Genomic DNA, 26777 nt, shown 5'->3' with positions numbered 1-26777 from the left:
TCTGTGACATCAGCTGGGTGTCCTACAATTTAACTCAATTATGACACGATCTCCTGGGAGATAGCATCAGACCCCACAGGTTGAGGGCTCAGTCCCACAAGACTGTCCCCACCACCACATACATACACACTCTTCAGATGCCAGTCACAAGCCCAGGTTATCACCTGTGCTTCTGACCAACTGCCTACAGTTCAGAGGTTCCCACCATCTCCTCCTCAGGTTCAATTAATTTGCTAGAGCAACTCACAGAACTCAGGGAAACCCTTACCTTTATCAGTTTGTTAAAGGATAGAGATGAACAGCCAGATGGAAGAGTGCATAGGGCAAGGTATGTCGGAAAGGGCACCGAGCTTCCATGCCGTCTGGGTGCACCACTCTCCCGGCACCTCCACATGTTCACCAGCCCAGAAGCTCTCCAAACCCCTACCTTGGGGATTTTATGAAGGTTTCATCATGTACACATGATCAATCATTAACTCCATTTTCAGCCCTTCTCCCTTCTCCAGAGAATGGGGGGTGGGGCTGAAAATTCCAAGCTTCTACTCATGGCTTGGTCTTTCCAGTGACCAGCCCTCATCCAGGAGCCATCCAGGATCCCACCCAGAGATGCCTCATTAGAGCAAAAGACACTCCTATCACCCAGGAAATTACAAGGGTTTCAGGAGACCTGGGTCAGCAACAGAGGTCAAAGACTGATATCAGAACAAGAGATGCTCCTAGTGTTCTTGTCATTGGAAATTACAAAGGTTTTAGGAGCTCTGTGCCAAGAACTGGGGGCAGAGACCAATAGATATATTTTCTATTATTTCATAGCAGTTATGGACTCTATGAAGGTTATTATGAAGGCAAAAGTTAAAGCAATTTATCAGGCCTATATAAACACTTAAGAATTAACATATATATACATATAACACTTAGTACTGAACAGATACTTCATTCTTTAAGCAATTATTAATAAAAACTCCATAAATTGTACTTCAGGGGGACATCTAGGATACAAAGATACTTGGCCTAAACATTATGAGTTTTTGTTGTTTGTGGAAATGTTCAAAACAGTGGGTATCTTTACAAAGAGGGTCTTTCAATCCATTTGTAGGGCTCTTGATACTGTATGCAGTTTTCTCACTGGAGTATCTAAGAGCTATTAAAAGGACTGAAATTTGGGGGAAATGATCTGTATTTATCAAAACAGATGAATTTGTTCTATTTAAAGGGTAATGTATTTTCAGCAAGGAAAAAAATCAAATGATTTAATCCAAATTAAATTGCCTACTCTTCCCCCTAAAAATTATTAGTTTCACACTTTTATAGGAAAAGATACATGACAAAAATGTTGCTATTCTCTCCAAAGATGAAGGCTCTTACCTTTTTGGTTTTCTTTATCAAATCCTGAAATCTGTTAAAAGAAAATATTTTACCTTTATTCAACTATTCAGTTATAATTAACAAACCAAAGCATGTTAAAAAAACTGAACAATCCTACCAGTGATTTGTAGAGACTGGATTCAGGGTTGATATTAATGAGTTGTAATAGATCCTGCATAGTAAATATCTTAAAGAAAAAAAAAGATTAAGTAGACATAGTTTTACATCAATGTTTAAATGACAAATTAGGGTGTTTCTAAATATAAGACTAAGAAACATGCTTCAGATTAAATAAAAAGATTGTAACTATGCTAAAAATGTAAAATTGAAGCTCTTTCTTATACTATTAAATAAATTATGATAAACATATTGAGGTTAAAAGGATAAAATATTTTTCTTGATCATGTTCATTAACCTCCAAATACTTCACACTGAAGATGATATGGTCTAACAGAAATGACAGAAATGGTAAATGCCTTACAAATGACAAACACTCAAATATCTATGAACCAATGAATACGTGAGTGAATTCCAGGGTCTTTCAATTGCAAAAGTACTATTGCTTCAAAATGTAAGTAAAGTAAATTTTTACTGTCTTAACAACTATGAATGACTAAAGAGTCCTAAAATAGTTTTAAACAACCATTTTGGGTAGCTAGTCTTAATATATATATTTCTACTACAATATGTATGATTTACTATGTCCACCCTGAGAACAATCATATATTTTCAATTGGTTTTCCTTTAAAGAAAATATTCTGCATGGCATTTGATAGTCACATGCGAGCTGGATTAATTACTGCTATAAAAACTATATAACTGACTATTACTCATGCAAAAAGAAAAATTGTGAAATGTAATTAGAAACTTAAGCGATTGATGGACTCTCAAAAAATTCCTAATGTTGATAAATAAAATCTGGTTATTAATGAAGAAATACAGCATATTTAAATTTTAAGTTTTTCAAATACATTGTTCTTGTTTTCTTAAAACTTCTGCATATGAAACTTTTGGACAATTATAGACAAGATAAAGAGAGTGAAAACAGGGAAAACACCAAGCGTGAACCCTAATGTAAACTATGAACTTCAGGTGATAATGAGGTGACAATGTAGGTTCATCAATTGTAAAAATGTACATAGTAAAAAATGTTGATAGTGAGGGAGGCTGCACAGGCGTCGGGGCACGGAATATATGGGAAGTCTCCCCTTCTGCTCAGTTTTGCTGTGAACCTAAACTGCTCTAAAAAAAAAATAAGTATTAAAAGAAAGTTTGCTATTATCTGCCTATAAAATAATGAAATATGACTAATATGTTCAGTGGTAATGGTGGCAAAATATAGTTAAAATAATTAGAAAAGTGGTAAAACATGTTTTAATATTGGAGAACTCCACAGATTTTTAAAAATTATGTATTCCTCCCTTCTCTTAAGTGATCACAGAGAAGAGAAATATCTGAAGAGACTGTTGCATAGTAAAAAGAGCACATTTTAGAGATCTAGAGTTACTGCCCTGCATTGTCACAAATCATGTGACCTTGAGCAACTCAAGCAATGTCTTGGAGCTAGAATTGCTCTTACATTCCACGCAGTCTACTAAGACTTAGAACTGCCATTTACGTTGAATGTAATGCCTCCTCATCTGTATTACAGATGACGCCTGCAGTGTGGCTGCACAGCGCCAGGCTCACAACAGACATTCAACATAAATAGCAGTTCTAAGTCTTAGTAGACTGCATGGAATGTAAGAGCAATTCTAGCTCCAAGAAACTTAGTGATTCTACACATCACAATTTTACAAAAGACTAATCAAGATTCCAAGAAATTGATAACAATATCAAATTTAGTACTCCTTTGTTACATTATATAACAAATATATGATGTGAATTCAAAGATGAACCAGAAATGGACCTAGCTAGTGAAGGAGCACTCAGCTATTATGCAGTACTTTATTATCTGAGGAAGATGCCGTTAATAGAAAATTCAGAAAGAGAAAAGGAAAGACTTTACCTGTTCTTTTGCCAAACCACTTTCCGGAAAGAAAACAGAAAGTGAATACTCATAGCCACATCTCCGTAAGTGATCTACCACTAGAGAGTTAGAAGCACCTACTAAGAGGGTGCTCCCTTCCACTGAAATGGACTGGGGCTTCAGTTCTCCACTCAGTACAGGGTGCATCAATTCGTGAATGAGCTGGTTTCTGAGTTGCGTCTAGCTCAAAAACAAAGAAAAATGAAACAAGAGGGAAAAAATTTTCAGCAGGATTGTTTCACTGGAGATACACAGATCTGTCACATGAATTATAATCCTTCCTTTAATTTCCAGAATGGTTCTAGATTCATGGCCCAAAGTAAGGAATCTTCCCCTGCACACTTTGTCTTACCCTGTGAGACAAACAGACCAGTGAGTTCTGGACAAAGCAGCCTGCTTTCACCAGCTTCGAAGTGAACTAGTGGTTAGCCAGAACACATGCAGACTCTAACTTGACTTCCCTAGGAGCCCATTTCAGCAGTTTTTGATTAGAATATTAAGTATAGGAGAAAATTCTACTTCATCACCTCTCTGTGGATTGTTGGAGGATACGAAAATAATACAGGGTTAAACCAGTTTATTGGGCATATTGATCAAAATAAAACTGGGTTCCCAAAAGGAAATAACATATGCAAGAGAGAAATCGGTAAACCCAAAGCAGGCTCATTAAGATGCACTTTCACATATAGTGTTTACATCTCAAGACACTGTGAAATACAATAATTTTCTCACATTTTATAAATGAGGAAATTTAGGTTCTAGATGGGTAATTTTCTCAAGGTTATAATACTAACATTATTATTCACTTGGATTTTAAGAAAATCCCCTAAATTAATCAGACTACTGGATATTTGTTCTAATCTATTTTGCATATTATCTGGAAACATACAATTGGGCTGAGCGGAAGAGCACACTGCCTAGATTCACAGGGCTCAGCAGTAAAAACTATCTACTGAATTCGTACCTAATAGAATACAAGCAAGAAACAAATGGAGTTCTTGCTATACCTCTTTCTTCTATCCTTTAGCTAGAGAGTAGAACAGTATATAATCACTAGTATAGAACAGGACTTATTCTACATCTAAAATCCTATAGTAAAAAAGGCATTTACACTGAACAGAACACACATCCTCTGCCTCATCTAATACAGTTCAGTAACTAAAATAATAAAACAAGAAAAGAGAAACTACAGCATTCTCCACCAGTAAAATTTAGAGGCGGTTTCATTAGATTTGTAATATACTAAAGAAGGAGATCCAGCTTAATTAATAAAAGGATTGATGGTGTTTTACAAACAAGTATTGAAAGAGGATAACATTTAAATGAATGATACAAGTAGGGTGAAAGAAAAGTAAGAGTAGAAAAAAAAATGAAACATAGATCAATTCCCAATTTGACAAACCAAAAAGCATGCCATCTAGCACTTGCTAGAAGGAACTACAAAACTGGCTGGGGGCTTTCCAGCAGCCAATGTAAAGAGGGAAATCCATTCAGAATTAAAGTTTGCAATGTCCCTAAGAATGAAATAAATACAATGACTGTGCAGGAAGGGGAAGTAGAAGAGAACAGACTTGTGGATCCTCAGTACATCTCTTTAAGAAATAGACAGATTGAACAGATGCAAAATAAGGAAAAAGAAGATCTGATAAACTTCATTATAGACATCTATATGAATTTGTACTTAACCATGAATACAAATTCTTTTTAAACACCCAAATAGAATGTGAATTAGGCCACTAAAAAACTCAGTGAATTTTAAAAATTAGAACTCACCCAGGCCACAGTCATTGGACCAAGAAAGTAAAACTTAGCTGTGATTGAGAAAGCAAAAATCTGCCTTGCCATTGATCAGGCTGGAATAACAGAAACTGAATAGCCAGCTGTAAGCAGGAAACACTCTCCTGAGGAGACACCGCATCTGTAGAGTGAACGACTAGCATAATGCTAATACTCAAGCCAAACAAGGATAGCTCAAAAGGATAATGATTAGTGGATATCAATTGTGACTACAGATATGAAGTAAAACACTATCAAATCTAATTCAGAAGCACAGGGGGAAAAAAAATGCCATGACCAAGAATTCAAGGACCATTCCACATGACAAAGTATATTAATGTGTTACACACTACAATTAATTCCAGGTGGGTTAAAGAGTTAACTGTAAAAAAAAAATGAAGCCTTTTAAAAAACAATGAAAAGTGAATATTCATGCTTTTAGTGAAAAAGACTTTACTGAGAATAATCACCAAAAAAATCAATAGATTTGACCATATAAAAATGTAACATCATATTTTTAAAGCCAAATTAAAGGTAAACACTGAGATAAAGTATTGCCACAAAAATGGAAAAAAGATTAATAGTTTCTATTTGAAGAGTTCTTATACATTAATAAGAAAACACTAACACCCTAGAAAAAAATGGAACAAGAACTGCCAATCCACAGATAACATACAAATGGCCAGAAAATATGTGCGACCTCATTAATAATCAAAGGAATGAATACTAATATAAGGGTTTTCCAATTTTAGAGTGGTTTTAAGAATGTCATGACAATAATATTGGAGTGAGACAAGCATTCTCAAACTGCTGGTGGAATATAAACTCTTACAGTCTTTCTAGAACAAAACACATACACCAAGAGCCTTAAAAATGCTTATGCCCTTTGATTCAGTAATGCCACTTAACCTATCCTAGGCAAAAGAAGGAGAACCACAATGGAAGGAATGTGTAGACCAGGGTATAAATACTCAACAAGAGGGGACTGCTACCTAAATCACCCATACATCCAAACATGAGCCTGGTGCCGCTGAATATGAGGATTTCAAGAAACTTTTAAGGACATAAGAAAATTCCCACAATATTAAGAAGGATACATACATACACACACACACACACATTACGCCAATTAGTGGTTGTACTAGAGATGACTTTTCTCCTCTATGCTTTTCCACATTTTTCAGATGAGTCTGAAGTGGTTTTTTTTAAGTTACAAAAACAATGGGGGAGAGAGAAGAAAATCATCAAGCTCACTTTTCCTTAATATCTCATTTTTAAGTGTAAAATATACTTTTGAAATGTATATAGTAATGCAAACACGTTAGAACTAATCCTACTCCTTGCTGTTAGTTCATATAGAAAGGGTACTAATAAATACTTGCTGCCAAAATTAAATATTCATACCTTTCAATCTATTTTAAAGAAGAAAGCTCTCATTCCCCAAACTATTCTATGGTAAGCAGCCCACTGAATGTTTTCTATATGGTGTCAATGTCCTTCATTCCAACGTATTACAAAAGCACTTACTAATTCAGGAACCTGTAAACCAGACTTATAAAACAAATCTAACCTTACTAAAAGGTGTTCATTTTATAAAGTCACCCGCTCCTATCTTAATGTCGGCTCAATAAAATCTACATTGGAATATGCTCTCTTAAGAGAGCCCAAACTCTAAACCACTTGAGACTACTGTTCCAGGATAGAGTTATACATGAACACAAACATGTAATTCACCAATTCAATTTATGTATCATACTATTTTTAAAACCCAAAACCTGGATGGATTTAAAACGTGGACTACCTGTTACAGGTTATTACAGGTAACACTTATAAAAGTTATATAACAGATAAGCCTAAAACTGATACCTTGAGTGTGTCCAGTATACCCCGATCCTTAAATGTCTGGTACAGCTTTTTGCGCAGCTCATCTTGACTCAACACGTCAGATTTGGGGTGCATGATGGACTGGAAAAGAAAAACGGTTACGGGTTAACTGGCGGGCCGAGGGGACGCGAGCTTCTGAAAACAGACCAGTGGCCTCCAGGGAAGCCCCAACGGTCGCAGCGGGGAAACGAGCTTTAATGAAAACAAACAAGAGGCTCCATTTCCGCCCGTCGCCAAGGGGGCGCGGTGTATACACCTGAGCCACCAGGTGTGTCTGTTCCTCCTGCCTCCCCAGCCCGCCCCGCCCGGCCCGAGGTAACGAGCCAGCCGGGGCCCGAAGTAACGAGCCAGTCCGGGCCGCAGGCCCAGGACGGGTGAAGCCCTGCCTCTGTCCCGGAGGGTCGGGAGGAACAAGGGGGCGGAACGCTCCGTCTTTGCTCTCCGAACTAGGAACTCTGGCAGAGATACGCACTTCCTTTCTCGGCGGTTCTGAGGGGTGGGCAGGGTAGTGGTCCACGCACGACTCTCCCCGGCGGCTGGAGGGCGGAGACAGAGAAATGGGAGGCATCACTCCGAATTCACACGGCTCCCAGCCGATCCCGCCCCTTCGCGAGGCCTACCAAACCAAGCCGCCCAACGTTGGAGAGCTACTGCGCATGCGCCAGGCTGCGGCTCGCTCCTGCCGGAAGCTCCGCCCACGTATCGCGAGAGTGCAACCGCAGAGTCTCGCGAGGACTGCTCCGGGTGTCCCGACTGAAGCCGCGGAGCGCGGGACTGTGCAGTGGGAACTGGTGGGGCGTTTCCGTTGTCGGCGTCTGACTGGAGGTAGGGGATGGAGCGAGGGAGGGGCGGGCGCTCCGGGGCTCTAGGGGATGTCCCGCGCCCTGTGTGACCAGGTGTTGGCCCTCTCTCCACTATGCCCCAACTTGGGGCAGCCGGGCCGGACCCAGCCAGGCTACACCCCGATCAATCCCCACCGTGTTTCAACCTGCAAACGTCCGTCAGCTCGGGGGCTTTGCTTCCTTTGCCTTTGATGGGTCTTTCACCTAACCTCGGGGTTCTTAACCGCAGCACTATTGCCATTTGGAGCCGGAAAATTCTTCGTTGTGGGCGCTGTCGTATACACTGTAGGATGTTTAGCAGCATCCCTGGTCTCTTACCCACTAAATGCCAGTAGCGCCTTCCCACCAATTCGGACAACCATGAATGTCTCCAGACATTGCTAAATGTCCTCTGGGAGGCAGAATCGCCCCCTGGTTGAAAACAAATGAGCTAAACTTTGAGCACCCACCGTTGTGCGTGCTCTGAGGAAGGGAAAGGTGGGCCAGCTCCCCAAGCTGCTTAAATCTAACTAAAAAGAAATGGAATCAGTCTCTCGAGAAGCAATAACGGAAATATTATAGCCAGAGAATTGGATAGGAATTAAGATGCATTGTAGACTGGGTAGAGTTCAGAAAAAGAGGTGGTTGAAGATGGAAGTTTGCAGGGACATCTCTGTGGAAAAAGTGTGACTTCATCAGGACCTTAATGGGTAGGATTTGGATGGTGGGCAAAAAGAGCATGGGAGGAAGGGGGAGATTTCGCAGAGAAATCAATCAGGACCCTCTCAAGAGCAGTGAGGAATCTGGCCTGACTCCAGAGTCCCGTGCTGTGGATATAAGGTATCTAAGTCGTATGAGGACGGAATTGGGTCAGTGTAAGTTTTGTGCACAGCACTGAAGAGTACAATGAATTTCGACCTCTGACTGAGAAAGGTGTTAATGTATTTAAGAGGCAGCAAGAGTGACAGAACTTCATAGGAGGTGGAGCGCCTGTAGGTTGGTGTTGGGAAATAATTTTTGAGGAGGGGGGAACTTGATTGGACTTTGAAAGATGGGCAAGGTTTGCATGCACAATCAGGGAAGGCATTCCAGGCACGAAGAGAGAAATAACTCTGGGGTGGACACAATTGGAGTGAGTTGGGGAGAAAAAATAAGTAGACCATCCAACTCTGGCAGAGGTGGAACAATAAGGTTGAGAAAAGACATGCAGAGCAATGTGGGAATAGGTTTTGAATACCAGTACTCCATCCTGTAGATGAGAATCATTACGGCTTTTGAGCAGAATAGTGAAATGATGATGTTAATATGTCATAAATACTGTTAAATAAAAACCATCTGTGCCTGAAGACCCTCTTACCCCCACCTTTGGTCCCAAAGTTGAATAGAATTAGATAAATGTTCTGCAAAAGCCAGCATAATGTCGCTTAGAGGTGGAGGAATTGCTTATATTAATATGAAAATGTCACGTTAAAGATCAATAATATTCATCCTCCTCCTCATCATTGCAGTAGACACGTCCTGTGCCACACCAGGTTAGTCTTGCAGCCCCAGGTCTATGAAACTGAAGCCACTGCTGTCAGAAGCACAAGGAAATTTTCTAGAAGCTCCTCTGTAGAGGCTGTAAAGAGGTTTGCTATAAAAATGGATAGCTTTGTAACTGGAGTCCATGAAATTTGTCTGCAACTTAAAATTCTTAAGAGTTAGAAAGGACTTCTCAGTTCATTGAGTTCATCCTCCCAGTCTGGCACTAATGGTCTTCCAGCCTCCCCTTATGCACTTCTGGTGACAGGTTGAGGGGAGGGTTAGTCATCTCACGAGGCAACCTGGTGGTTCTTTGTTAGGAAGTTCTCTGTTGCATTGACCCAAATGTCTTTCCTTTGAGACATTCCTTTGAGGTTATGTCATAACCTCAAAGGAGCAGTCCTAGGGCTTGGCCTCTGGAGCAGTTTGGAATAAGTGTCTTATCCAGAGTTGGCAAATACTTGGCCGTCACGTAGGCACTGCCCTCTCCTAAACCCATAGCAGACGTGGATAACTGATCACAGTGATCTTTCCCACTGACTGCACTTAGTCTCAGAGTCTCTCAGAAGCACCAGTTCCTGGTAGTACCAGTTGATTAGAACTGGCTCACAAGAGGAAACCCCTTTTCCATTAGACAGCATATCTTATTTAAAGATAGATTGTGCTGTCTCTGCTCCCCCACCCCCAAAATATCTTTTCCTCCCTCAGTTTAAACATCCTCAGTTCCTTCAATAGCTCATGTCTTGTTTCCAGAGCATCCCCTAGCCTTTATCCCACCCTCCTCCCAACACACACAGTTCAGTTATTGATCCTTTTAAAATGCGATTCCCAGAACTGAGTTCATTCCCCAGAGGTGATATTAGTGAAGAGGATATCGTCTTCTCTTACTGCAGCCTAGAATTGCATTAGCTTTTTTGACTGCTATATCAGACTGCTGCCTCTTATTGAGCTTGCAATAAATGATAACTTTGGGGTTCTTGTAGAAGAACTGCTTCTTAAACTAGGTTTCCCTCATCCTGTTGTGCAGTTGATTTTTTAAGCACAAGTACAGGACTTTTTTTTCACGTCCTCTTAAATTCTGTCTTGTTAATTTCACCTGATTCCCCTAGCTGGGGAGATCTTTTTGAATCCCGACTTTTGCCTTCCGGTATTAGGTGTTATCTTTGAATGTGATAAGTTGTCTTCATCACAGTTTTTGATTTAAATGTTGAATTGGATTAGGTTAAGCTAAATCTCAAAGGCTCCCTAGAGACCCCATGCAGTCAGCTGACCTGGAGCACTTTGTTAGTGTTCTTCAGGCAGTGACATTCAAGTCAGCTGTGAGTGTTCCTCTCTGGGAATACCACAGATTCTGTTATCATCCAGGCTGCAGGTCTCCAAGTTTGTTCTTAGATACTAAATTACTTCATAAAGTGACTTACTGTCTCCTGTATTTCCCTTTGAAAATGGGAAATGTAGTTTTGGCATGACTTGTTCTCAGTATAACCAGGAGTTCAATGAATGAATAATAACCCACACTATTTTTGTCTAGGGATTCTCATTAAATGAGTTAACGTATAATAAAAGCTTCTAGCATGATGTCTGACCAAAGACAGGCATTTGATACATATTTCTGTTGGCGTTTTAATCTCTTTGAAAGTACCCAGTTATAGACTAGGAGATAAGCCTTTTTGTTTCTAAAAATAGGAATAATGCTTTCCTTTCTCAGATGGTATGGCACTTCTGTTCCTGCGATTTCTCAAATGTCACTGATCAGCAGCTATGCAGTCGCATTTGTTAATCCAAGATGTATGTAATTTGCTGAGACCTAAAGACTTGTATTTATTGAAGTGTCTAGATTTTCTTTTAATAGCCCCATCTTGAAGTTCACAGCCTGCCTACCTTGTTTCTTCCACACTTCCTGTTTGAAAATCCTTCTGAGAAAATTGAAGTTCAGCAGATCTGCGTCCTCTTATTTATGTACCAGGCACTTGAAGCAGTTGACCTTTCTCCCTTGCTTTTTCCTGATTGCAGCCTGAAAAGACGTTTTTTTCTCTTACTATATTCTCCACATTTCAGCTCATTGGAGGCTTTTACCCTTCTGATGCTGGCCTCACAGATTTCTGGTCCCGTTTTTATGTTCAGTACTAGTTAGCACCCTGCTTCTTACATCACGTACACGTCCTCTTTGAGTTCAAGGTAGTCCAAAGCTCCTTGCATCACCACGGTGACTTCTTTGGTTGTCTCTCTCTCAAAAACTGCTCAAGTCACCCTAGCCACCAGAGTCAGCTGCTGTTTTCACCACAGGTGAGAGTCCTGTTCCTCGTCATGGAGAATTTCTTCATAGGTATCTTCATAACTTACAGCAGCTTCTCCTAAAGGTGCTGTTAATCACTTGAACACAGACATTGTCAGTCACTCAGGCCCGAGACCCTCAGTGCTGGAGCTTGCAGAAGGTTCTTTTCCAGGCTGAGGCTAGTTAATCCCGCCATGCCTCTCATTCCAGCAATATCCCACACTGTCCAAACCACAGCCCCCTCCTGGCAGTTCGTTCTGCAAGCGCTGAGCACTTACCATATTCTTGGCTCTGTGTCAGGTGTTGGGGATCCATGCTGGAAAACCCACAGCCCCTGTTCTTTTCCCTGCTGTCATCCCTGTATCAGTCCAAGTAGCTTCACCTTCGCGCACCATTGCCCACCCCTCCACCCCCGCCTCTTTTCCACATGCTTTGAAACCCCTGTCCCATGGCAAATGAACTCCCTTTGTCCCCAGTCTCTTTATAGGCTGTACCCTCTTCCTTTCTGCTGACACTTCCTTGAGTATTTCCTTTTTTCTTATACCTGCAGGTTTTTCAGCTTTGATGTGTGTTAGTTTCCTACTGCTGCTATAACAAGTTACCAGAAGTTTAGTGGCTTAAAACAACACAGATTTATTATCTTACAGTTCTGTAGCAGAGAAGTCCAGCACTGGTCTCACTGGGCTGAAATCCAGGCATCAGCAGGCCTGCATTCCCTTCTGGAGGCTCTTGGGAAGATTCTGTTTCTTGGTCCTTTCCAGCTTCTAGAGGCTGCCCACTTTTCATTGGCTCGGGGCCCCTTCCTCCAACTTCAGACCCAGCAACATTGCAACTCTGTGACTATCCTTCCATAGTCACAATCCCCCCTTGACTTTCCTCTTGTGCCGCCCTCTTCCACTTTTAAAGACCCTCGTAATTACATTGGGCCCACCTGGGTAGTCCGGGATCATCTCCCCATCTTAAGGTCAGCTGATGAGCAACCTTCGTTCCATCTGCAGCCTTAATGTCCCTTTGCCATGTAAATTAACATTCACAGATTCCAGAGATTCACAGAGATTAGGATGTGGACATCTTGGTGGGGAGCACGGGGGCCATTCTCGCTACCACCACATGTTCAAAATTGACGTGTTCATTTTCATCCCTCTTCCTTCCCTTTCTTACTTCCTTTCTTGGTGAATAGCATCATCATCTTGATAGTCTCCTTGATCACCTCAGTCAGACATTTGGAAACATCCTCGATTCTTCCTCAGTTCCCCAGTTTAATCCATTACTAAATTCTGTGTAGCTACCTCCTCTACACCTTGAAATCTAGTCTTCCTTGGAGATGCTTAAAGGGCCCCTATTTCAGGTGGTGGGAAAATTGAGCAGGCACATACACACGCACATAAACACAGCAGTTGTTTTATTTGTATTATTTATATTACATATTGGAGTTCTAAGTAATACTTGCTTTGTGGGTGGAGGGAAGATGGAAGAGGTCATAGAACTTAAAAAAAAAAGTTTGGAATCATTGATCTAGAGCTGCACTGTCCAGTACAGTAGCCGCTAACCACATGTGGCTATTTGAATTTGAATTAATTAAAATTAAGTAAAAAAATCAGTTCTGCAGACACACTAGCCACATTTCAAATGCTCATTAGCCACCAGAGGCTACCACATCGGACAGCGAAGGTGTAAAACATTTCCATCCTGGCAGAAAGTTCAGTCTGTCGAACAGCACAGAATTCTAGAGTGCGTCTCACTTCTACCCACCACCTAGGTATGGTAAGCCCTCAACTATTGAATGATTGTAGACATCCCCTTCCTGAGACAATGTGGTTATATTCTCCCAAGGTTCCTTTTCTTCCATTTCACCTTTTCCTTGTCAGAACTGAGTCGAGTTATATCCCTTCTTCAGCTGTTTGTGAAATCAGATTATTGGCAGCTCGAGTTCTGCCCAGCTGGCTAGTTTGTGATGTAACTTTTAGGCGGTGTTTCCTTCAGCTCCCTTTCTGTTTATCCTCATGCTGTACTTGCTTAGCACTGTGCTTCTCTGCCAGTCATGGATTTCCACAGAGGGGCGAGCGTGTTGAGGGGGAATGGAGGTTATCTTCCTTGTCTATGTATTGTCTTCTGCAGCTTCTTAAAAGTGTGTGTGGGGAGAAGTAGCTTCCTTAAATTTTTTTCCTGCTGCTGTTTCTTGAATGTAGAAAGTAAGCCCTTCCCTTGGCAAACTCGGGCTATGAAACCCATTCCAACAAGAATTAATGACGTCATTGTTGACTTTGTTAACATTTCAAGCTCCCCTCCCTCTTCCCCTCACTTTCTCTTGAAAATTATTGCCAGTTCTAGTTTTGCTAGCTTTTGTAACATTCCTGCTCGTCTTTATGTAGTTTTACTAGTTGTGCCTTTTTCTCATCTTTCTCCTAAAACAGGGACCATTTTTTTTCTGTGAAGGGTCAGATGGTCTCTGTGGCAGTTGCTCATCTCTACTGTTGTTGGGCAGGAGCAACCTTAGACTATGGTTAAAGGATGGATGAGGCCAGATCTGGCCTGCAGGCTGTGGTGTGCCAACCTCTGCCCCAAATAACATTTTACATCCTACTTACTTCATCAGGCCAAAAGAGTCTGCGATCTGCCTTTTCTTCCAGTCATGGCCTTCCAAGTCCAGAGGTAAAAGTGCCAGCTGGGCCCTGATTTCCTTTATGGAACGCTGTGTTCATTAGGAAATCCATTTCAGATTCTGTCCAATTTCGTTGTACGTTCCATGTGAATGAGCAGAAGTCCCAGTGAGGCTCGATGAGCCCTGGGCTCTGACTCGCTTCAGCTGGATGTTCCCTGAGACTGTACACTCCCAGTTCACCAGATTCCCTCCCTCCCCACCTGGAGGCCTTACTGGTCACTGCATCACTGTGTACACATGCTCTTCCATGTTGTTCTAGATAACATTTACTGAGCACCTCCTGGGGGCCAGACACGGTGCTGGGTGCTCCACACGCATTAGGTTGTGTAATCCTCAGGCTCACCGTAAGGCAGCTGTGTTTGTGATCTCTCTTTCACTGAGGAGGGCACAGACGTGGGGAGATTAAGGACCGTGCCCACCTGTGGTCACGTTGCTAGTAAGTAGCAGAGCTAGACTTGAACCTAGCTTTGTCTAATGCCAAAGACCCTGTGCTAAAAATACATAAATCCATCTGCCCATCTGTCTGTCTCTCCATCCATCCGGATTTTGGTTGTCTGTGCTAAAAACCACAGAATCACTGATTCCACCCCTCCCACTTTCACTTAGTTTTATTACTTTAGCAGACCTATTAACCCTAGTTCCAAGACCTCTTAATGCCTCAGAATGTCTTCCTTTTTGGATTATGATTTCTTCCATCTTTCCTAGAATACAAATCTGTTTCTTCTTTTCTTATCGATGGTGTTTGCAGAGGCCTGTCATAGGCTCTTTGATTTGCAGGGCCTTATTTGTAGCATATATACTTCAGGTAGGGAGAAGACAAATACAGCATGCAGTCTGTAGATAAATGGTATCATAGCTCTCCTTTGTGTCAGCAACAGGAGGGAGAGTTGTTTTTAGCTTCCTCAGAAGCATCTCTCCTGAAAATTTCTAAGGCAAGCCAATTATTTCCTAGTTAGCTCCTTTATTAATCTTTCCTGGTGTTAGTGCTAATGCTAACTGGTCCAATCCAAGTTTAGCCTGGCTTGCTCTAAATATTCCAAATTTTCGGATCATGAGAATGTTGTTTTTATGATTTCATATTAGAGGTCTTCCAATTTCCCTATGTAAATATAGTACTGGATTCTACAGGACATATCACAGATATATAATTTGTGTAGTCCAAAAGCCATACATATGGTAGTATCTATCTCTGGTAATATACTGGAAAGCATGCAAGCTTAGTGGCCTCCTCCTCTACAATGTCAACTTTAAGTCAAACATTGAATTCTAGACTTCCTGTTAACTATTTTTGGTTTTCAGTATTGAGTACTAAAAATATGTATTGTTTTCATTTAATTAGGAGCTGTATACTGAAGACAATGTCTGGAAGCTTCTACTTTGTAATTGTTGGCCACCATGATAATCCAGTTTTTGAAATGGAGTTTTTGCCAGCTGGAAAAGCAGAATCCAAAGTGCGTATGAAACCTTAAAAAATTCTATAGGGATTGTTATGCTGTGGTAATGATAATGGTGAATTGGATTTTAGAACTGGAAGAGATCTGGGCAGATAAGGGAACTAGAATCCACCACAATTAAATGAGGCTTGCCCTGCAGTCCCACAGGGTGATAGAAGCCGGCCTCGGAACGTCGTTTAAATTGTTGATTCATCCTTTAATTCAGCAGACCCTTAACACATACAATCTGATGCTCTATGTCTCTTTCCCCTGATCTTCAGTTCACTGTGTCACCCACTATGAAAAGCTGCTCCTTAAGCACATAACAACATAGTCCACCTCTAGCGTGTCTGGAATAATAGTCGTCACTGCCTTGAAATGTCATGAAAGCCCATTCTGTCCCAGTGAATCACATTTTTCATCAGGACATACAGAGTAGATCCATTGACACCTGGGAGGGTTAAAGGAAACCCTTACACATCCTCTTGCTGCCCCTGAGACTATGGCAGTTTTCAGTGACCTTCTACAGTACCTACTGGCTTGGTGGTGCCCATGTGCTGTCCTCCCCACTGACACCACCCAACTTTCTTGTTGTCAAGAATGGTTCCAGAAAAACAAGCTTGGTTCAAGAACATGTTGCCATTCACAGTAAACAGAGCCATAGGGTCTTGAGATGAGAATGGCTGGGTCTCTTCCCTCTTTCTGTACTAGTCCACATTCCTAATAAATTGCTGACAAGTTATGCTGTGTTTCTCCCAACCTCCAAAAATAAATTTTAATGTCCTTTAAGACAGGAATTGGTTTTTGAAATTAATTGTAATGTGTAATGTCCAGTGTATGATGCCTTTCACCTATTCAGATCTTTCCACTAAAATATCATAGAAATTTAAGGTATTACCCTACCAGGTGTTGTTGCTACATTATTTTCCCACATTCACATGAGCACGCTGCTCATTACAACTTTGATTTGAGGCAGGTCTGTAGCAATAGTTGCTTTGTGGTATATGGCTACTTACGTATAGTTTCTGTGCACTCCAGTGGCCTTGTGGTAGGCAAAGCAGTGCATATAAAAAATGTGTCGCATGACTTGATCTTAGTTCTTTCTCCTGCTGCCACTCACCTTCTTAAAGCATTTCTACAGTTTTCTCCTAATCTCTCAAGATTCCCCATCAGTGTAAAGTAATGGAAAACGCTGCCGTGAGCCAGACACAAAATATATCCATAAGGATTGAATTAGCTTTGTCATGGTGACGTGAGTGAAGTAAACATGCTTTCGCTGTGTGAGGGATTCCAGGGCAACTGGCAGCCCTCCTCCAGCCCAGTCGCGGGAACGGCCTCCTCAGCAAGGAGGGTGTATTAGTCTCCAAGGGCTGCCGTAACAGTCTACCAAAATATAGGGGGCTTAGAACCTCAGAAATGTATTGTCTCCCAGTCTGGAGGCCGGAAGCCTGAGATCAGGGTGTCAGCAGGGCCGTGCCTTCTCTGAGTGCCCTGGGGAAGGGTCTGTTCCAGGCCATTCTCCTAGCTTGTGGTAGTTTCTTGGCTTCACATGGCGTTCTCCTTGTGTGTGTGTCTGTCTCCAGATTCGCCCTTTTTGTAAATATATCAGTCATATTGGATTAGGGGCCCACTCTAGCATGACCTCATGTTAACGAATTATATCTGCAACGACCCTCTTTCTAAATAAGGCCACATTCTAAGGTACTCGGGGTTAGGACTTCAACACAGGAATTTGGGGGGACATAGTTCAACCCATAACAGAGGTGTTCTTTGAAAAATGCATTTTGAAAGTAAGAATTCCAGAGGAGTAAGACTGCATCCAGGTTGTAAATTCCCTCGCCACATTATGATGGGACATTCCCGCCTTCTCCAGTTAAGTCATTTCAGCCCATAAAAAGGACACTCCCAGTTCTGACAGGACTGTCTCCTGCTGTTGGCACAGGTGACTGCTCACAGCTGGGGCTGAGCATGGCCTCCTGCCACTCCCAGGTCCCCTTGCCATCTAAGTCCATCACACCTGAGAGAGACCTACGCCAAGCCTTGAGAAGTGCCACCTCAGCTGTCTCCGCTGCTCACCAGGTGTCACTGCACTTGAAGCCCCTCTCCTGTCCCTCCCTTGAGGCCTGTGCCAACAGCACCTCTCTGTAGCTCTCTTTCTCCACCCCCTTAACCGCAAACTACCTAAATTACTGTCCTTTATCCATAACCACTTACATATTTTTTCCTGTCTTCTTCTAAAAACATAGGAGCTTCTTGAAAGCAGGATCTACTTTTTTTTCTTTTAACATAGTATTCTTTTTTCACATGCTTACGTGGTTACAGAATTTGGTAACTTCCTTCTTGCAAAATCAAAAAAAAGTCTATATAGTTTCTTGAACACATGTCATTTATTAAGTAATTCGCTATTTCTATTTGTTGAATTTTTAGATACCAAATTAAAAAATAGAATATGATATGAAAACACTGAAGATCTTTTGTAAGTCTCATGACAATAATAAACAAAATAAAAGCAGAAAGTGTTTCTCCCCCCCCCCCAAGAAAACTGTATAGAAGTTACAGAATGAAATGTTGGCGTTCTTGAAGCTGTACGGAAATGTTAATCTGGTGCTGCTCACACTGTCATCTAGGACGATCATCGTCACCTGAACCAGTTCATAGCTCACGCTGCTCTCGACCTCGTAGATGAGAATATGTGGCTGTCGAACAACATGTACTTGAAAACTGTGGACAAGTTCAATGAGTGGTTTGTTTCAGCATTTGTTACTGCAGGTCATATCCTTACCTTTTTAATAAGATACCTAACTAAAGGTTGGGGTAACAAACTAGAACAACATGGGACATAGATGCTAGGCTCTAAGTTTGTGGATTGCAAAGTGTCAGGTAAAAATTGCCATTTACAGGGCTACTTTTATTCTTTTGGGGGGGGAAAAACACATTTGTTTGACAGATAATTTTAAAACCAAGTCATATATAAAACTAATGTTTATCTGAGTTTACTTTCTTTTGTAGTTATTTTCTAACTTAAAAAGATTATGTTCTCTTTAAGATAAAACTAACCTAACTTTGAACCCAGTTTATGTATTCAACTTTTCACTGCATGTGACTCATTGGAACAATATTGTATCAACTGATTGCTTTTCGTTTTTCATTTCTAAGAAGGCTTATACCTTAATTGTTTCACATATGAGATTTATTATGCTTCATGACATAAGGCAAGAAGATGGAATAAAGAACTTCTTTACCGATGTCTATGATTTATACATAAAGGTATGGTATGTTCTATTACTTTTAAAATCTGATTATAAAAAGGGATTCAAACTTTGATAAGAAACTGGCCTGTTTAAGTAACTCCCTTATACTGCACAGTTTCCATCTCAGACTAGCTCCCCACCCCCCATCAGAACTATCCCTGGCAGCTCCCTCAGCAGGCACGTCTTCACCACCAGGGTGACATGTATTTAGGAAAACAGCTCATGGTAGTTATTTTTAAATCAGTTTCATTCTCCCCCTTGTGCATATAGTTGATTTTATTAGGGAACCCTAAAGAGAGAGAAGGGAGCAGTCTACCTAAGGGAAACTGCCTCGTAATTTTAATCTAAAATGTTTTCTACTTTACAAATAAGTTACAATGCAATGAATATAGATCATAAACCAGCAGGAAGTGACTCATATATTATCAAATAGTCACTCAAGGGGAATGGTGCCACCCACATTTCTTGATAGTTAGAAAAAAAAATAACAGGACGTCAGCAGTTAAACACCAGTATGTTAGCAGTGCTAACAGCACTATCTTCTTAATAATTTAAATGTTCTGTATCTGGACAAGATTTTTTGCATATCAGCACAGTTAACAATCAGTATTCCTAGTCGGAAGTAGCAAATAAGCATATTTAGCCCTCTGTGATAAGGTGTAAAAATTGGTAACTACTTTCCCCATTAGTGATCCCACTTAATATCAATAATTTTCTCTCACATATGTTATGATACACTCATTACATTACCTGAGAAACTCATCGTTAGCCTTGTGTTAGAGGAAAGTATTAAAAAATTACCACACAACAGTAACTTGCAGTGTGGTATAACTGTTTCTTAACTCTGAGCATAGGGCAGATTTTTAGTTTGTTTTATGTAGCCAAAGGGCCTTACAAATTAATCCATTTATTTATAATGAATATGAGTAGATTAGTATTTCCCACAGGGTGAATCCTGAAAGTTAATTTACCTTACTACATGGGCAACACTTATCATACCCCCAGTAGTTTTGCCACCAGTACTTCTCAAAGCTAAAACACCAAGACAAAAACTTCCTTAAAGGAATGTTACTATTCAACAATGGAACATCCTTCTTGAAACTTAAATGTGGTCTTCAGACTTCTGTTTTGAATGTCTTTGATGATTTCTTTTAATTTAAAACTTCAATTTCCTTTTAGAGACCTATGATTTGTCAACCTTTTTACTTGACAAGCTCACTAATACTTTCTTCTTTCCTAGTTTGCAATGAATCCATTTTATGAACCCAATTCTCCCATTCGATCAAGCGCATTTGACAGAAAAGTTCAGTTTCTTGGGAAGAAGCACCTTTTAAGCTGAATGCAGAAAAATTCGGAAATAAACAATGTCACTGCAATGGGGTATACTCAGGAATGTGTACATTGTAAGTAACTTGATTAAATAGCCTGGAAAAGTTTTACTTGTAGTCTCAGTTTGTCAACCTAATGAAATTCCTTTTATATTTAAACATAGTACACTCAGTTTCTTACGATTATCAACAGATCAATATTTGCTTGTAAACAGTATTATTTATAAAGAGCTCTTTATAAATAATCTTGAAATATCTTTATTTAAAAATTGAGAGTAAGCTTTTGACTTTCCTCATTCCGATAGCTTGATCTTGATGTAACAATCCAGAACCAAATGTCACTGTCAAGATTTGGTAGGTTTAAGACTAATAGCTTCTGCAGTAGGGAATGAAGTTGATAGCACATCCATGGGCTTATCTATACATCTAGAGATGTTATTATAAAAATGTATAGGCATGGGGCCAGCCCAGTGGCGCAGCGGTTAAGTGTGCACATTCCGCTTCTCAGCGGCTCGGGGTTCGCCGGTTCGGATCCCAGGTGCAGACATGGCACCACTTGGCAAAAAGCCATGCTGTGGTAGGCGTCCCATGGATAAGGTAGAGGAGGATGGGCATGGATGTTAGCTCAGGGCCAGTCTTCCTCAGCAAAAAGAGGAGGATTGGCAGTAGTTAGCTCAGGGCTAATCTTCCTCAAAAAAAAAAAAGTATAGGCAGTAGACATGGCACTACCCAAGAAGCCGAAGCAAAACAGCTTTTGCAGCGCCAAATGCCACATGCCTACCCCTGTTAGAGACTGGGAACAGTGATCCTGTAATTCTAGAATTCTGGATCCATGTTTGCAAAGTGGGAGGCCTGGACCAAAGTGACAGGTTCTTATATTTCCTTTCCCTCAGACAGTAAACTAAAGATTAAGTGAACCTGTTGGTAGCTGTACTAGTGAAGTCATAAGGCAATTTTAGAATCATAAAGAACAGCTGGCGTTACGTTAACCTTTGCACTCTTAGCTGTTTGGGCTGTACACCAGAGGGGGTGGGGAGTGGTCTCTCTTGTACTGTTAACAAGTGGAGGGATCTTACTGTAAACTAGGAAATGGCCATTGAAAAGCACGCAATATAACCAGATATTTTCTGCACTAATTGTGAGCACTTGAGGAATTGTGTTCCATTCTGAATAACTTGAGCAAGTAATTCTAAGTTTGGTCTTGTACCCTTGTGTGAAGTTTTTTACCCTATTTATTTGATTTCTTAAATAAAGATGTTTGTCCAAGATTGTGGAAGTTTAATATCGAATTTTTTAAGTGCTGCCCATCCCACCACCACTACTATTTTAGTCCTATTTCCCCTATTGAAAGTCTGCAAGCTAATAGAGCTCTCAACCCACTTTGCAGAACTCAGATCGCCTCAAACTAGGGACCAGAGCTTTAGGAGCAGAAAAAGATGCTCAGCTAGAAATCTAGGAGTAATTTCAGCCATGCCCATTGGAGAGACCCAAACGTATTTATTGTATATAGTTTGCTCCGCCCTCAATGAGCATGTAATGCACAGGGCTGTTTTGCAAGCCAGCCAGGAGCAGCAGCGTGCTGTTTCAGCACGAAGTTGTAGCGGGGAGATGGTTTGGGTCCTGGCTCAGTCCAACAACAGAGGTGCCCTGCAAATAGCAATCCTTTTCTCCAGGCTTGTGAGGGTGAGATGGGAACAAGTAACATAAGCCCTGTGTGAGTATATTACTGTCGTTAAGTACCAAATTACGTGTAGGACTGCATCTCTGAAGGAGCTTGAGGGAAGCCCAGTGATGAGTGTAGGAGTGGGTGGGATCTGAGGTGGGAAGCCCTGGGAAAGCACCAGACATGAAGGTGTGGAACAAAGCAGCACTGAGCGAGCACATGGGTAGGACAGCTGAGAGACAGACCCAGGCCTGGTGTAAGGGGAACACCAGGGGCTGATAAGTAGGAAAGCTCAAGAGCCGGCAAGCTTGCTTAGATCTGGAGGTAGGTGATGGCACTGGAGGTTCTGCAACACAAGAGCGATGAGGGGCATCACTAGCACCTGGGCGTCAGGCTCCAGGGAGCACACGTATGTCAGCACTCCCAATGTGATCCAACTAAAATGCACGAATCTGGGTTGTCCTCGTTCATTTCCTAGGATGCTTCATTGGTGCCCATGTGTCCGTGTTTGTAGCGACCCTCGATCTCTGCTCTGCCCGTGCTACACTCATGTTCTTTCACTTTTCGGTCACCTCAGCACTTCGTGGCTGACAGTCCAGTGGTGACTTTTCAGAATCCACTGACTGTACACAGGTCTGTTTTCCTACTTAACACTTCACTGCCCCACAAGCCACTAGTACTGTGCAAGAACTGGCGCAACAGTGTCATGATATTAAAGTGATAGCTTATACAAGTTTTTATAGAAATGTAAAACACAAGGTTTTCTTCTAAGATGAGGAACACCTAGGATGTTTTAACCTCAACTAGGGAATTTTCCACAAGTGAGAGGAGGGTGACAAAAACATTAAGTAATCTATTGATGGAACTGTACTTTTCCATCTTCCACACAGCACATTGGAACTGCTACGTTGGCTGTCAAATGAACATTTGTCTGTTCTCCGAAGTTCAGTAGCTCGCCTTTTTCTTAACGCTGAACTCTGTCTCAAAGGCTTTACATTCACGCCGACCTGGAAGCACACATGATCACAGAGCCAGCCCCACGCCCTGTGGTGAGCAACAGTACTGTTAACCCTGGGGCCCCTCCTCCCTGAGCTGGGGAGCGCGCACTCAGTACTTCCCTTCGCTTGCTTCCTTGGGGCTCTGCAGCTGCTTCTACCACTCCTGCCACCTGCTTTGTTCCCCAACTCTCATTTTTTCCATGTTTCTCACCTTTGTATAAGTAACACTGGCCAATCAAAGCACCTTGTACTTTCTTCAAACAGAAGAATGAGATTTTCAGCAACCTTTTGTTGCTGGCTGAAGAGCTTTTCCATCAGTCAGCTGTAGTTTCTTTGAAGGCTGAAGCTACTTAGGTTCCGTCCCATTTCAGTACCATGTTTGGTCAGTTAGCCCTGTTCACTGGGTCCCTTTAAGTCACAGTGTGAAGCTGGATTACTCTCCCTTCCGTCAGCTTGTCTTTACACGCATGAAGACCCGTCCCATTGACCATTTTTTGCTGCCCAGCTCTAGACCTCTTGAATGCCAACTAATCTAATCCCTGAATATTTAGCTGAAAACAGGTTACTGATAAAAAAAAAGTTTTAAAAAGCCACTAAGGTATTGTCTATACAAGTATCAAAATTATACATTTTGTAAATACCTACACACATAAATGTTATAGGAGGAAATCTGGACACAGACACAGGGCGGGGGGGGGGGAGCGGGCATGAAGAGGAAAGGTCATCTGCAAGCCATGGAGAGAGGCATCAGGAAAAACTAAACCTTCCAACACCTTGATCTGGGACTTCAAGACTTCAGAACTGTGAGAATGCATGCTCCGCTTCAGTAGCCCAGGGTTTTGCCAGTTCGGATCCTGGGCGCAGACATGGCACCGCTCATTAGGCCATGTTGAGGCGGTGTCCCACATGCCACAACTAGAAGGACCCACAAATAAAATATACAACTATGTACTGGGGGGATTTGGGGAGAAAAAATCAGAAAAAAAAATTCCCATTGCTTAAGCCACCCAGTCTGCATTTTGTTATGGCAGCCCTAGTGAACTAACATACTATGCTTTCCTTATGTACTAAATATTTAGATGGAGACCCAAGAAACACACATGGCTGTCTCCAGGAAGAGGAACTGGGTGGCAAGGGTAGAGATATTTGTCCCTGTGCCTTATGATTTTGAACCCCATGACTTTATCATCTATTCAAAAAATGAACAAAAAATTTACTCCTAATACCTATTGCAATGGGCACACTTTTGACTTAAAAAGACAAAGCAAGTCCCCTAGAGAAAAAACAAAAGAAAGAATATACAATATACACCCATTTGTTAACGATGGATTCCTATTTGTTTTCTGGATGGAGGATTAGCTTTTCTGGGGGGATGATGATTATAAATAATAAAAACTACATCTCTTTCTAACCTGCGACTATGAAGAGATTTAATGTCCCCAAATTCAAAAGGTTAAAATGTTTTGCTTATAGCCAAATTGTCTGTTACGTTAGGAAACTAGACTTTCAAAGTTTAGCTTACTGTAATGATATTCTTTTCCAGTGGTTCCCAATAAGGGGCCAGGGAGAGAAATATATCAATCTAGCTTTTCAAAATATACCCCTCCCACATAACCCCCCAAGCATGTCCTCTGATCACCCACCGCTCCACAGTCGAGGGGCCTGTCCTGTCCTAACACACGGTCAAGTTGGTTTGCCTCTATAGGATGGATCAGCGAGAGTGGCCCAGCACATGAACTCTACCCATGGAAGACTGGAATTTGCTTTATCAGCAAGTCTGGTCATTGCAGGATGACAAAACTCTCTTTGACAGCAAATCACTAAACAATGTTCAGTGGTCGAAAAGACACTAAATACATGACCAAATACACGTCTTCATTAGTCCTCACACAAAGTACAGTCCTCAGTATTTCCTCCAAGAGTGATAAAGCTGGCTGCTGGGGGGGGGGGGGCACACGTGTGGCACACAAATGACAAGTGATGACCAGTGAGTTCAACTCTGACATGTAGAATGAAAGCGTGAACATGTAAATAATTTTAAAGAAAATGAAGTAATCAAAGAACTGCAGTGCAAAGCATTAGATTTTAATCTTTAATATCTAACATTATTGCTTTAGGTAATTTTTTCCCTGGCCCAGGAATAGAATGCTAATTACATAAAAATATACACATATAAAAAGTAGTTCTCCATTTTCCCGGGAAAAAGACAATAACTTTTGCAATATTCAAGTGTTCTGTTTTAATTATAATTAAAGTCTTGGTCATGTCATTAGCTCTGTAACTTACATTTTAAATTAAACGTTATTAGACAACCGTTACAAATTATAAATGTAAGGTGCCATTATTGAGTAAATAGAATCTTCCGTGAGTGGATGCGTCCCTTCTCCCACCCGCTAATGAAGCAGCAATATGGTTAGTTTAATGTTATGAGTACAGGAGCCATTGCTGCAAACACTAACTCTCTTCTCCACCCTGTGTTTATTTGTGTATATGTGTGAGTTGGTGAGGACGCATGGGCAACCTCTCTAATGATCAACAGCAAGATGAGCTAGGCTTGGGCTTCCGGTGCAGGCTGACCGTGTCTGTCTGAATCAAGTGATCTGACCTATCCTCAGTAGCAAGCACTCTTCGGACCGCTTCCTCAAAGGCCGCTGCGACATTCGTGGCATCTTTTGCACTTGTTTCAAAGTAAGGATAGTCGCCGTTGTCCCTGCACCAGGCTTGGGCTTCTTCTGTAGACACTTGCCGTTCACTTATGTCAATCTTGTTCCCCAAAATCACAAAAGGAAAGCTTTCGGGCTCTTTCACATCTGCATAATATATGAATTCTTTCTTCCAGTTACTTAAGTTCTGGAAGCTTTGAGAATCATCGACACTAAAAGTAAGCAGGCAACAGTCAGAGCCTCTGTAAAATGGTGTCCTCAGGCTTCTGAATCGCTCTTGACCTGCAGTGTCCCAAATCTGCATGGTAACAAAATGTCCATCCACCTCCAAATCTTTATTTAAAAACTCCACACCTATTGTATGGAAGAGCTGGGTATCAAACTTATTAGTCACATATCTGTTCATTAGAGAACTCTTCCCAACTCCGCCATCTCCAAGGAGGATTACTTTAAAAAGCGATGATTTCCCTGCCATTATTAATCTCAAGATCTCTGACTTCAGAACCCTGTAAAATAAAAAGGCACCATTACATTCCTTTGGACCTGTACATCGCTCTACGTGATTCTGTGAATATCAGCGTTTAAGAGAAATAAAACACAGAGCCCCAATTCCTTTCTGCACAGGGAATACCTAATAGCAAGAGCTACTGTGCTCACTTACTGAGCACTCAACCGTGCGCCAGGCACTACCCTACTGTTACTCCCTAAGACAGCTGGTAAGGGCTCACTCTTCTCCTTCCTCGGGTCACAGCTGACTGAAGCTGGCATTCAAGCCCAAGTCTGACCCCGAACACCCTGCTCTCAAACGTTCCTCTCTATTCACAATAAGCCCTGCCACCATTTGTTAGAGATGCAGTAGGAGACCAAAGTAGGCCAGTTTCTGTAACAACTTCAAACAGCCCTTTGGTGGCACAGCGACCGTGTTTACTGATGGCTTTCCTCTCATGCCAGGGGTTTTCTCCATGATCCCCACTTTCTCTCCTCCAAAGCTATCACCATAGGAGCTGGTAACCAGGAAACCAGATACAGAAGCTGACTGATCTGGCTGTAAACAAAAAGAAGCCAACCACTGAATAAATGGACTGTATTCTCTTCATTAGGAACACTA

General features: G+C 41.5%; 3 protein-coding genes across 11 annotated transcripts in view; 1 reads left to right on the top strand and 2 right to left on the bottom strand.

Annotated features, from left to right (window-relative positions):
* OFD1 (OFD1 centriole and centriolar satellite protein) overlaps nucleotides 1–7712 on the bottom strand; it is a 46835-nt gene extending 39123 nt beyond the window's left edge. For 2 of the 5 annotated variants that reach the window (XR_011499697.1, XM_044764364.2), the window contains exons 1-5: nucleotides 7527–7712; nucleotides 7037–7135; nucleotides 3374–3574; nucleotides 1484–1552; nucleotides 1366–1396 (exon numbers count right to left, since the gene is read on the bottom strand). Coding sequence is in view for 3 of the 5 variants with exons in the window: in XM_044764364.2 (XP_044620299.2) it covers nucleotides 1366–1396; nucleotides 1484–1552; nucleotides 3374–3574; nucleotides 7037–7135; nucleotides 7527–7622 (496 nt within the window). In the remaining 2 variants the exon portion in view is untranslated. Of the gene's footprint in view, nucleotides 1–268; nucleotides 428–1365; nucleotides 1397–1483; nucleotides 1553–3373; nucleotides 3581–7036; nucleotides 7136–7310; nucleotides 7506–7526 lie in introns of those variants that run through there. The other 3 variants (XM_044764365.2, XM_070502436.1, XM_070502437.1) reach the window with 3 other exon arrangements.
* Nucleotides 7713–7724: 12 nt separating this feature from the next.
* TRAPPC2 (trafficking protein particle complex subunit 2) lies at nucleotides 7725–20996 on the top strand. Of its 2 annotated transcripts, none has more exons than XM_044764367.2 (5): nucleotides 7725–7879; nucleotides 15673–15784; nucleotides 18394–18538; nucleotides 18948–19033; nucleotides 20258–20996. In XM_044764367.2, exons 2-5 carry the CDS (start codon nucleotides 15692–15694, stop codon nucleotides 20354–20356), a joined length of 423 nt encoding a protein of 140 aa, XP_044620302.1. In that variant the 5' UTR covers nucleotides 7725–7879; nucleotides 15673–15691; the 3' UTR covers nucleotides 20357–20996. The 2 variants fall into 2 exon arrangements, with proteins under 2 accessions (XP_044620302.1, XP_070358542.1); XM_070502441.1 differs by having other exon boundaries at nucleotides 7747–7879; nucleotides 18394–18542; nucleotides 18952–19033.
* Nucleotides 20997–25070: 4074 nt separating this feature from the next.
* RAB9A (RAB9A, member RAS oncogene family) overlaps nucleotides 25071–26777 on the bottom strand; it is a 29007-nt gene continuing 27300 nt past the window's right edge. For all 4 annotated transcript variants that reach the window (XR_011499698.1, XM_070502439.1, XM_070502440.1 and 1 more), the window contains one exon: nucleotides 25071–26175. Coding sequence is in view for 3 of the 4 variants with exons in the window: in XM_070502439.1 (XP_070358540.1) it covers nucleotides 25539–26144 (606 nt within the window). In the remaining variant the exon portion in view is untranslated. The remainder of the gene's footprint in view (nucleotides 26176–26777) is intronic.

Source organism: Equus asinus, chromosome X (genome assembly GCF_041296235.1).
Source record: "Equus asinus isolate D_3611 breed Donkey chromosome X, EquAss-T2T_v2, whole genome shotgun sequence".
Lineage (NCBI taxonomy): Eukaryota > Metazoa > Chordata > Mammalia > Perissodactyla > Equidae > Equus > Equus asinus.
Note: the sequence above shows the minus strand (reverse complement) of the source record. Positions and strands in the feature narration are given on the sequence as shown.